The 14,074-nt window shown below is 28.0% G+C and overlaps 1 protein-coding gene across 1 annotated transcript; it reads right to left on the minus strand.

The window, feature by feature from the left end:
- Positions 1–645: 645 nt before the first annotated feature.
- LOC126551758 (uncharacterized) lies at positions 646–5,377 on the minus strand. The gene is made up of 5 exons (XM_050205852.1): positions 5,144–5,377; positions 4,523–4,735; positions 3,099–3,256; positions 1,714–1,953; positions 646–857 (listed from the first exon to the last, which is right to left on the minus strand). The coding sequence occupies exons 1-4, from the start codon at positions 5,238–5,240 to the stop codon at positions 1,726–1,728; spliced, it is 696 nt and encodes a 231-aa protein (XP_050061809.1). The 5' UTR covers positions 5,241–5,377; the 3' UTR covers positions 646–857; positions 1,714–1,725.
- Positions 5,378–14,074: the final 8,697 nt, after the last annotated feature.

The following is a 14,074-nucleotide window of genomic DNA, read 5'->3' on the forward strand; positions in this document are numbered from 1 at the left end:
TTGTAAAATCAATACACAGAAATATAAATAAATATAAATATAAATATAAAATTACATCGTTCAGAATCTAAAAAAATAAAACTATCTAATGATTTAATTAGGTTATTTGTTTCTATAATTTAAGAAAATCTATATAATAAACCTATAATAATTTATTTAATATTTTTGTTAATAATTAACTCCACTGAATTAAATTCTTTTAAGACTATAGTATTAGCGATTTTTATATTACATAAATTATTTATTAATAAGGATATACACATCATTAATACCATCAGATTTGTTAATCAAAGTATAAGAATATAATACTTGATATCAATTTACTTTTAAATTAAACTCTTTTTCCTACCATGTTTCATCGTTTACAATAGTCTATCAAATCGACTAATAATATACTTAGTAAGACCAATATATTGTTAATATTTTTTGAAGACCGTGAATTTTTATTTAAATACTAAATACTATAGAACGTAAAAAAAAATTCTGTATAAAAAAATTACCTTTTTTTTTTATGGATTTTTGCAATACAAAAATATTTATTCTCTCCCCTTAAAAAAAATGAATTTGAATTTTTTTTTTTTTTTAATTAGATATTTAAGAGAATAAATCATAACGTTATATAAGACAACAACAAAGTTAGACACATTGAAGTTTAAAAATCCGTTTATTTAAAAAAAGAAACATACAATTTTAAAGTTATTTAAATGTTATGTATCATAAGTTCATTGAGATAGTAAAAAAATATATAAAAGTGATCTTCTGTGAAGGTGGGTACTATTGTAGACTGTAGTTGTAGTAGCTGAAATGATTTTAATTATTGGACGACTTGTTATAACTGTGCCATCCTCTTATTAGATCTATAAATATTATAACATAAAATATAATTTTTCGACATAGAAAATTAAGATTCATGTGTATATTCAAAATTACATTGCCATGAATAACACAATAATTCTGATGATAACGTTATTTTAAAGCCTCAACAAACTTATAATTTATGATAAATTATAATTATTAAAAGAAATCAAGATATTTTATTTGCTATTTAGAAAGTATTATATGCCTATACTTCATCATTAAGTAACCATTGTAATGAATATTTTTAATTTTGAATAATTAATAACAAGAAACTTATAAGTGAACAAATCGTTATTATATACTAATACCTAATTATCTAATAACATCAATATTTGAACTATTGTTAATTATACAAAATTAAATATTACTACACATTAATTCTTTTTTTTTAACTACTAGCAAAGACTTAGGAACTTATGAACAATTCTATATAACATTTTCAAACATTTGTGAAAACTAAAAGAATTTATGAATTTTCAACAACAAAATAGTATACAGATGTAATTTTAATTTTAACTTATTAAACACTTATATTAAAAAAGTCAGGTATTTTTAAAATTTTTAATTGGGGTTACATAATAAGAGAAACTTTGTATTAAATTTTGAAGCAAACTACTTTTAATTGCAAAATGTACAATGTTAATACTCATCATTTTAAAATCAATATATTAATTACTTCGTTCATATGCAACTAAATATTCTGAAATATAATACTATTTGACAATAATTAAAAAGTTTTAAATTTTAAAATTATTTTATTTTACTATTATAGTTCAATAATAATTTAAGATTAATAAGATACTTCGTAGTGGTTATGGTTTGTATTGTTATTATACGACTGATAAAGATACTTACTTAATTTCGTTGTTATTTTGAGTCGTCTTGATCAAAGTAAGGTCTTCCCAACATATATATATACATTGATCCATTGGGCCAAAGTCGTCGCCCCTCGGGAACGAATGGTAATTTATCTTGTCCCATAGTTTTCGATAGACCTTCGCACTGGCTTCTATGCATATCTCCTACTCTTGGTGCGCTAATCGCCATTCGAATTATTTTTACCCCCTCAACAGAGGAGTCATGCACATCATACACCTGTTGATCAAAAAGTATAAGACAGATCATATTATATTTATTTATTGTAAAAACACATCATTACTATATGCGGGTGATCTAATCGACAAATATGAAATAGCGTTATGGTATTTATAAAACTACAATAAGAGGGCTTTATTAATTTGTATATTATATACAATTTTAAGTTGAGGATGGTGCCGAAAGTGTATATATTTATCGTTTGATAGTAGTACCTACTATTTTAGTTTACGTAAGTCTATTAGATCTATTGTTCATATATAATATTATTCCCGTAGTATATTTATACTGGCTACAGTTTTTTTTTTTTTTAATGATCTAAGTTACCGATAATAAGTATTATAGGTACTGGTCTGTTATCGCCCCGCCACGGGAACGAAAATTTTTATCGCCCCGCCAATTACGAACGCGGCGATTACCTATCGCTTTGTTTTATTAGTTTAGGTAATTTTACGGTACTTATCGGTTATCGCGACTACCTAACAAAAAATGTAACCGCCCGAAGAAATATTAAAAATTCAGAAAAAAAGTCAAAAATGTGACTGCGCGTGTTTCGGCACTCGTCGCTACGCTCCGCACAAATTGAAAATATCTCTCGACTTGCTATGCAACGCCACCTTAAGTAGGTCACAGGGTAAATTATATCGTAGTATATGGGCAGTGATTAGCCTGTGACCTACTTAAGGTGGCGTTGCATAGCAAGTCGAGAGATATTTTCGATTTGTGCGGAGCGTAGCGACGAGTGCCGAAACACGCGCAGTCATATTTTTTGTTTGGTAGTCACGATAACCGATAAGTACCGTAAAATTACCTAAACTAATAAATTAAAGCGATAGGTAATTGTTGTAGGTATAAATAATAAATAAATAATATGTTCGAAATCGCCGCATTCGTAATTGGCGGGGCGATAAAATTTTTCGTTCCCGTGGTGGGGCGATAACAGACCAGTACCGTATTATATCAGCAATCAAGCACTCGTCTGAAAAAACAAAACCTATAGTAGGTATGTGCAAAACTACGACTACAAAAGAATGATCAATCGCGTGTTTTCCTCCTCTATGAGTTGAATAATAAATTAAGTTGTACGAATTTTTTTGTTTTAATAATATGGAATATTAAATTATACCTAAATATTGTATACTCACGGCACATCTGTAGAACAGAGTTCTGCTGGTTTCACTACTATTTTTCAAGTATGGTCTACGTTCTACTAGTTTTATATAATTCCAATCATGAACTTTCTCTTCTGCATTGTCGATCGGATCGTAGTTTGACAAACACTCAAATTCGAAGTGATCCATGTCTGATAAAGCATAATAACAAAAAAAAACGAATATGATAAATATTTTTGTTTTTTTATTGCTAAAATAATACAATGTATAGGTACTCTAAGTGTAGCTTATTTTCTTAGTATTTAATTAATTGTCTTATAATGTTCTTATGTATCAGATAATATTATTATGTATGCCTCCATAGTTTATACATTGTTAATAATTCTGTTTAATGTCTATATTGTACCTACTCTTGTCAGTTTACTACGGACGTGAATTATTTAATAAATAAACAAACATGTTAATAATTATCTTTAAAAATACCAATATAATAAGTAAGTATATAATAATTAACAAAATTTCTATTCCGGAAATAAGAAGATAATTTTTAATTGCATTTTAATATATATAGAGATGTCATATTACGGTCGATATTGGAAGTGAACCACGGTAGGTAATTTACATACAATTCTAATATTCTATATATGATTAGATATGAGAATTTTATACTCACTGTTTTAAATACATGCATGATGCATGTATTTAAAACAGTTTATTCTAAAACTGTCAAAACGAACGCGATCATTTATACAAAATACAAATTGTGGTGACATTGATTGATAACCTATTCGATAACTGTGCGTTTATAACATATTTAAATATACCTATATATAGTATATAATACCTATATAATATATTATATAAGGTATGCAATAAGTTTGGAAATGGTAATTAAATCCTAAGTTAGTGTAACTTGAGACTGATAATATAATATAATATGTGTGTTGGTATAACTAATGAAATTATTAAATATTTTACATCATAGGTTCATAAATGTACAGCAGTGTTATAAGTTATTGCTCCATGTAGGTATTAAACTATGCATACAGCCTTTAGGAGTGATATAAATGATACTGTGAATGTTATCACTATAGTACTTTTATGACATTCATGAATATTGACATAGGTAATGATTAAATTTGTACTGATTGCATGTAGACATTCACTAATAAATGTCTTCATTTTTTTTCATTTTTCAACATTCGCCAATTTAGCATATGTATGTTAATATTCACTAGATGATCGTCAGAATTTATCAAGAGTGGATATTCACAGTAACATATAGAAGCAATAAGTGTAGCCTATATATATAGTCTCATATCTATAAATATTATATTATAGGTACACAACATTTTAGCTGGTGAGACCTTTACTGTAGACACGGACCACGGAGTATTCGTAATCTTTTACATTTTTGTACTAATGGAATAATATCGTTATATAATCGTTATACATACTAGTCATGTCATCACAATGTCCATGTACGCTGGTTTCCACTGGACGTTCAAGCCATAAATTCAATAGGGGAGTTGAGCTTACTACCTTATCTATTTCCAAATAGGCACAACCATACATTCGCGACCTTGTTTGTATCGTAGAAACCTCAAAGTTTACTCCAAGTCCAAGTGGAGGACATACTGATGGTTTAACTCCAGAATTAGCTATGTTCACTAAACATAAATGAAAAATAAGGCATTAAATTATAAGTGTATTATAAAAGACAAGTGTATTTTACTTCTAATTTTTAATTAACCTATATTTATATATTATGTATACATTGTATATACTCTGGTACAGCTGATGATTTATATTTTTAAACGAAAATTCTATTACAAATAATCTTAAAGGTATTGCGGAGTTAAATATTTAAATGCTAATTAAATTATTATGAATTATAACGACCACGGTATGTTAATTAAGTTTAAATCTGACTAATAAAAATATACCATAGAAGATTTAGTTAATACCTATTTAAAAACAATATAGAAATGAAAAGACTAAATAACAAATCGAAATGATAAATGGAAACAAATATAAAATAATATTAATAATAAATTAATGTAATGGTGTGTACTCACTAAAAAAAACACCATGTTGGTTTTGCTTCATTTCAGACTTTGCAGCCCAGGATGAGGTGACGGCAAGTAAAATGTAGAATGCTGTTATAGACTCCATTGCTCGTTAAACACGATTGCGACCAAATCTATAACGAGAGTGAAAACGTTCAAGAATTTCAATTCAACACAAAACGACGAGTAAACAGTTAAATAGACGACAGCGCACTGATGTCGAGCCGCTCACTGAATGCATTTTTATAAACTACTACGGCGGCGGCCGTGATGGTGCTAGTCCCTACCACTGGGTTGCGCGTCGGAGACATCATCATATATATATTATATGGCATGTTATGTTGAACAAAAATACGTCACTGAAATCGTTTAAAGGCAATAAGTTAAAAAATGTTTGAAAATAATTTTTTTAATAAAATATATATATTTTACGACTAAACGCTGAAGATGTATGCTAGTTATTTTATTTTATAGCTAACAATTACAAGATGTTATATAGACAAATTAAATAAAATTAAAACCAGAAAAATTTACTATTCATGATTTATAACTTCATATATTTTAAAAGCTATAATAAAATATGTGAACTATTTTAGATTAACATCTCTATTGCTCACAATACCGTTTATTGATTACCTATTGATTAGTAATTTTATTTACAAAAAGAGTCAAATTCATTAAATTAAAACTCTTATATTATTATACATTTAAAAAAATTGGTATTTACAAATGTAAATAACTTAAAATAAGTATGTATAGTTTAAAAAAAAAGCTATCTTTAATTTCCAAAATGGTTTACTTTCGTAAAATATATACGATTCAATTTGATACGCACGTTTGTCCGGACACAATTTTACCGCCATTGCCGATAAAAAAGAATCTTACCGACACAAGTACACCACTGCAGTGTGTGGGGACCTTTAAGGTAGACAAGTGTAATTGATAGAGAGAAGAGAGTTTCTCTATCAATAATAACCATACTATTATTTTTCATACTGCGTATAAATCCGCTGATATAGTGATATCGTTTCGATTCCAATCAATTACAATCAATATAGTTAGGTACAGTTACGGCGCCACATACCTTTTTACCGCATAATAATGTTTTATGTTTATATACTTATATATTATATAGTTATATCAATGGTATTATAATCAAGCAAACATGTAATAAAAGTAACAAAATAAAAAAAAGCGTGGTCAAGTGGGTACCGCTCTCATTAGGTGCCGTACGGATCACTATTATATACATTAGGAGTGTTAAATTTGAATCGAATGATAGGTATCATTGTAAACGGAAAACGATTCTGAATGGATATAATTTGTCAGCCTAGGATTTAATATAATATTTTATATTAAAAAATCAGTGTTTAATACTTGCGGTCACTCAATAAAAAGATTCATACCTACTCATTAATTTTAATATAAATATTTTTTTTCATATTTTATATGAATATATTAATCATATTTTACCGTTATACCTACATATAATTATATATTAAACTATATACCGTAAAGATAACAGACTTAAGATTATCTACACCAGCGGTTCCCAACCTTTTCAGTTATGAGGACCACCAATTTTGTAAAAAAATCTTTGAGGCCTACGGCCCACTAATAGCACACTATATACATATAATATAATTATAAAATATATATCATATGAGATAAAACTACATTCAAACGTTCGATTCCGCCAACTACTGTTTATATAATATTTACATATTGATTCTGCTGGATATTAATTCCACCGGCTACTGTTTATCCCTCCCTTGTAATTTGTAAATATAATTTTAAAAATACAGTCCTACATAATATACTATATAATATATATATTAATAAAATGTATAAAATGATAATAATTGTTTAATTTGAATTATACATTGATGATTTATACAATTACTATTATCATTTTATACGATTTAGACTATACATTTTATTATTTTATAATACATTTACATACACGAATTAATTAGAATATACATTAGTAGTATGAAATAGCCAGTTCTGGATCCCCCCCGCTTCACCACCTCCCACCCATAAACGCGGCAGGTTCTACGTCACGACCACTACCCTCCCCCCGCGCGTATCGTGGCCCTATACCCCGCCCCGCCCCTATCCCCGCCCCGCCCCGCCCCGCGCGTATCGTGATCTTATCCCCACCCGCCCTGCTACCCGGCCATCCCCGCGGCCCAGGCCGCGGCACACCCCCCCCGCCACAGCATGCCACCGCCGCGTATCGTGGCCCTATACCACACCCTGCCCCGCTACCGCGGCAGCCCCGTTACGTCATACATACTATATACAATATACATACATACCTATATACTATATACACACATACATACATACTATATACATACATACATATATACTATATACATACATTTGGAGGAAGTAATGCGAAAGCAGTCCCCTCCCGGTCGTCGATTTCAAACAAAAAAAAAAAAGTATATAGGTATGATATAGTATGTATGTAGGGGGATGACGTAACGGGGCTGGCGCGGCTTGCCGCGGTAGCGGGGCAGGGTGGGGTATAGGGCCACAATACGCGGCGGCGGCATGCTGGGGCGGGGGGGGGAGGGGTGGTCGCCTCCTGGGCCGCGGGAATGGCCGGTTAGCGGGGTGGGGTGGGGTGGGGCAACGATACGCGTGGGGTGAGGATAGTGGTCGTGACGTAGAACCTGCCGCACAGCCTACCGCACAGCCTACCGCACAGCCTACCGCACAGCCTGCCGCACAGCCTGCCGCACAGCCTGCCGCACAGCCTGCCGCACAGCCTGCCACGCAGCCTGTCTCTACCTGCCGCGTTTATGGTCGGGGGGTGGTGAAGCGGGGGGGATCCATAACTATAACATTACATTTTAGTAAGTTTTATTATACAATTATTATTGTTAGGTTGAGTTGAGAACCGCTTATTTACACTCGTATTTATTGTGAAGGTATGATTAAAAATGTTGATACTTGGATTATGTTTAAATTAAGTGGTTAGACTTGTATAGTTGTGTCAAAATATAATATAATAATCGAAACTAAAATCGGACTATACAATTTAATCTATTTTATATATATAAACTTTACAGATAAGTAAACCACGTATATACATATATGCACAATTAGGAGGTGGACAGGGGGGGTCTTAGCCTCCCAAATATTTCTCTAGCCCCCAAATATTATTATTATTTATATGTGTAATAACTAATAATATCATCCGTATCTATCACCAGGTCTTTATCTCGCACATGGTACATACTTTCAAATTTTCGCTATTTTAACATATTTCGTAAAAATTTGAACTTTAAACGCTTAAAAAAATTGTGACTAACGATTTTTGATTTTTTTTTTAAATAGAATAAGAACAACTTATAAAAGTCCTTGTATTAAATTTTCAAGGTTTTTAGACATCCAAAATTTTTTTTGTCAATACTTCAAAAAAAAAAAAATTCTTAGAAAAATCGAAAAATTCAGTCGTCTAAAAACAGTTCAAAAAACTCAAAATATTTTGAAAATTTAACTGTATATAGTTAACACTAGAGAAATATTTTCATCTATATCATTAATTGAACCACTTATAGCACCTGATATAAGTAGTTATGTCATTATCACTTTTAAAATATTTACATATTTACCTATTTATTATTTTTGTGTTTTTTTTTTAAATTCAATGACGCCCAAGCTCTACACTTTCAACACATAAGGCTCCTGAAAGTTTTTCTTTTTTTGGCGGCGCATAGTACAAAATAATTATACCTACAATTATTTATTTTTTTAAATTCGGGTATTTAGGTTGAATAAATTAATAAATAAATAATTATGTTTCTTAAAATAAATTTACAAACAATTTAACAAAAAACACAAATATTTAATACTTATTGGTTCATATAGTACCTTTACAAATACAAGCGTGAGCTCGTAGAAAACAATAAGTATTTTGTTTTTAATAACGAAAAAAATATATGAACTATAGGTATTCTTTTCAAGTACACCGTATGGGACAACGGGAGTGACTAGGTACTGTATAATATGTATTATACAGCGAGTAGCATATTATCGTCTATTCGTCTACCGTCCAATAATGAATTTATAAATGGATAAATCGTAAATATAATCAAATGATAATCGGTGAACCAGTCGTGACTTTTGTATACACGAAGGATGTTGTATAATTACAAACATTATTTTTAAACTTAAACAAGCAATAGTATCTTCAATTAAAGGTATACTGAATAATAAATATTTCAAATTGTGTAAATTATTGATAATTTTATTCGTTTATGCATATTAAAAGATAATTAAATTGAAATAATTTTTAGTTTGGCTCCCGCTACATTCTATAATACCCTGGGCAGTCACCCAATGCTTTCGCCGGCCCTTACTATAGTATGTATCTTGTAAATTAAAATAATAAATTTGATTTTGATGCAAATTACATTTCCTATTTATTACTACCTGAGATTGTGCAAATTACATAATTTGTAAATAATTAGGACCAATTTTGATGCTAATTGACTACACTCAACGCAATGAGTACCTTTAGGCCCGTTTCATGTAGACACGTTACGTACGCGAGGGATTTGAGTTTACATTGATTAAGTTCATAATACAAATATAAATACCATACTATACCGGCGAGGGAAACGCGCCATCGCCGAAGTGGCGCGTATGTATTAACCAAAGTAACCGAAAACGCGCACCCATATAAAACGGACTTTATTGAATTATTTTACATTAGCATTGTAGGTTAATTACTAAAATTATAAATAACCTAGTTATTAAGAGGCTTAAAACTAATATTTATTTAAATTATTATCGTAATAAAAATAACGGGAAATTTATATTCTTTGAAAAATAATCATGATAGATTGTTGTTGATGGTCGACAACGTACTATATACGTGCAATGAACACATGTTTATGGCTTTATATACATATATATGATAATACATTACATAACAAAAAAAATCATTTATTTCATACTGGCGGCAGAGCGACCTAACCATTACTATTGAGATAGGTTTTTCAATTTTGATAAATACCCGAGTTCTTATTGTCAGTGGTGACTACGCAGGTGGTTCATTTACTGAGATATATACAGTCTACACAGTACACACTAAGCTCTAAAATCGATTTATCTTATTATTGTGCTTAACCACCTTAAACTAAATATCATAAATCAGTTAAAGGTTGAAATCGTACGTGAAATAAACACATGTTTATGGTTTTATTTATATTGTATATAATAACAAATCTCACTTATTATTTTATACTGGCACCAGAGTGACCAGACCATATTGTTAGGATAGGAACGTATATATTTCGATTTCGTTAATTTCCGAAGTCTTATTGTCAATGGTGATTACGCAGTTGCTTTTTCCTTTTTAGATAATAAAATTATAATACGACATAGTGCATCAAATAATAACTATACAACTTGCTAATATATAATAAATATGATAATATGTAATGTCATACTATAGATACTATACTATAAATATTTAATAAACAACTTTTATTTTAAACACAAAAGTGTACTATAATTTTTAAAATAATTTTTACAAAATGATATTTTGTATTTATATTGGGTATATATATATTATATATGACATATTTCAATCAAATATTAAAAATTAATTTTAATCTCTAAACAATTATGATTTAAATAATATAGGTATAGTTGTTATTTGTTTTCCTAAATAATAATGCGAATTATAAACCTCCATATAAGTTGGAATTCGAAACATTTTTCAAGCTAATTATTAAAACATAAAACACATTAAATAGTTTCAATTTATTTGAGATTGGATTTGTTTTATATAAAAATTTTAAAAAAAATTGCTAATTATTTAACTTGTATAATTTACCAAGTATAAAACGTAATTATTAAATATTAAACGTTTTTACTTACTACCAATTCGTATTATTCTTAAATCCTACTAACGGGTCTGTAGACCTTCCCTCATGAGATACATATACTAACCTTTCAATAGCACAATAAAAAGGAATTGACCACCCACGCTGAATATAAAAGTTACCTTCTTCAATATCATTAAATTCCGAAATCAGACTGTCATGGTTATTAGTCGATTAAAAACATAATATTATGACACATTAGCAAGTTGTATAATTATTATTTGATGCACTATGTCATACCTATTATAATTTTATTACGTAAAAAAGAAAAAGTATCTGTGTAGTCACCGTTGACAATAAGATTTCGGAATTTAACGAAATCGAAATACGTACCTATCCTAATAATATGGTCTGGCCAAACTGGTGTCAGTATGAAGTGACTAGTAGGCGAGTTTTTTTTGTTATACACGATATAATATATAAATCCATAAATATGTGTTTATTTCAAGTACAATTTCAACCTATAACGATATATTAGAGTGATTAGTCACAATAATAAGATAAATCGATTTTGAAGCTTGGTGTGTAGACTGTAGTTTGTAGATATCTCAGTAAATTATTATTTGATGCACTATGACATATTATAATTTTATAATTACATACATGGATTATATACTTATATATATATATACATCTTAAGTTTTTGCACACCAACAAATCCAATGTTATTTAATATTATTTAACACATAAGTATAATGTTTATGTGTACCTAATGTTTTTATTAATATATTATGCAAAATATTAGGTTAGTGTTAGGGAGTAAATTTTAAATAACTTTGTGAGTTAAATACATTGCATTGCATAGCAGACAAATACATTTAAATACTTATACTAAATAGGTTAAATTTTTTTGAGATTGAGTATTATATATAATAAGTTAAAAATATTTAACTACTTCTTAATTATTAAAAATACAATATATATTTTATAGTTTCCAAAATATTAACTACAATATTTATGTGTTGCTATTATTTATAAGTATATTATTTTTTGAAAGAGCCAATAAAAAATTGCACAAACTATTAAAAATATATTATTTTGATCGATAATGAGTTTTTTCTTGATAATATGCAATATGTGTATGATCAATAGTAGGTATATTAATTAGCTACTATGACTTATGAGTATGTTAAATATATTTAAAAGTAAATCTAATATTTGAATATTTAAAAAATGATTTAAAAAGTTGGTAGGTTAAGGTAATATTAAGTTGGTATTCAAGTATAATTTATTAGAGCTTAAAGTGTTAATAAATACATTAATACATAATATTATTTCCTAAATTATTATATTATTATTTTTCAATATTAAAAAGTCAGATATAAACATATTATGTATTAAGTCAGGGATTCTCAAATTATTATAAACGTATCCCTTTTTACTAATAAATTTTTTTAGGTACCACTTCTTAGTTATTGAACATAATAATATATTGATACATTATATAGCAAATCCAAAATACAAATAACTATATATTAATATAAATCAGTGTATTATCTTTATCTTAGTAATAAATGTGTACTTTTATCTATTATTAAAAATGTTGAGTTTTTAAACTGAGTATAATTATTGAGTGTAGAGACATGGAGTGTAGATGTCAAAAAAATTATGTTAAAAAAATACATTAAATTAAAATCTTTATGCTATGAACTTTTTTTACGTCTATTTACTCGTATTATAAACATATCTTGATTTTAAAGTAAAATACTTTAATAATACAAATGTTACATAATTATATAATTTCGATATGTATCGTTCAAACAATAAAAATCACATATATTTTAGATTCTGAACGGAGTGATAAATGTATTGATTTTACAATGATGTATGTTTTTTATTTTTTTTTTTTGTGTCTGTCGTCACGTTTTGAGCAGTAAAAGTGCTTCAATTTTTAAACTCAGTCCCGTTTCTGATAGGAAAGTGAATCTAATTGGTACTTTGGGGGGTTAAAGTAAAAATTTCTAATAGTTTTCAAAAGCATCATGAAAAACCTTAAAAAAGTAACAGAAAAACAGAAATTTTTACGCAAAACCAGTTTTTGACAAAATCGATAATTTTATTTTACTGTAACTCAAAAAATAATAACTATAAATACTTGAAATTTTTACCAAATATTTATGTTAAAATTATATACATAGTTACATTTTCAAAAAATTTTGACTTTTTTTGAGTTATTTATAGACTACTGAAATTTTTGATTTGTATGAGAATTTTTTTTGATATGTCGATAAAAAAATTTTGGATGACCAAAAAAACTTGAAAATTTAATACAAGGTTCCTTATGAGTTGTTCTTATTGTAGCTAAAAAAAATTAAAAATCGTTAGTCACAATTTTTTTTTATTAGCGTTTATAGTTCAAATTTTTACGAAGTATGTCAAAATCACAAAAATTTGCAAGTCATTTTGAAGTTGAAAAATCATAAAACTTTTTGTGTTTAAATCTAAGAATACAAAATTCAACACTAAGTTTTCCATAACTTTTCCTTCAAGTAGCTATAGAGAAAACTCGAAGCATCGTTATAGGAAAAATTTTAAGTGCGTTTGAATTTTAAATTTTTACGAAATAGCGTAACGTAAACGATTTATCCTCAAACGATTTTAAATATTTGTTATTATTTAAAAAGTATAAGTCGTAGATACTTGAAATTTTCACTAGTTATTTAGATTGGCATTTTCTTTACATGATTTAATTTTCAAAATATTTTGACTATTTTTGAGCTATTTATAGACAACTGAAATTTTCAATTTTTCTGAAATTTTTTTTTTGAATTATCGATAAAATTTTTTTGGCCGAGTCAAAATACTTGAAAATGTAATACAAAGTTCCTCATATGTTATTCTTATAAGTTATAATCATTAAAAAATTTTGAGAATACATAGGCACAATTTTTTTTTATTAGCATTTGAAGTTCAAATATTAACGAAATTCGTCAAAAGCATGAATATTTGCAAATTATTTTGTAGGTATATAATTCATAAAAATGTTTGTATAAGTAGGTAAAAGTTGAAAATTCAATACAAAATTTTCTAT

This window comes from Aphis gossypii, chromosome X, assembly GCF_020184175.1.
Source record: "Aphis gossypii isolate Hap1 chromosome X, ASM2018417v2, whole genome shotgun sequence".
In the NCBI taxonomy this organism is placed as follows: Eukaryota; Metazoa; Arthropoda; class Insecta; order Hemiptera; family Aphididae; genus Aphis; species Aphis gossypii.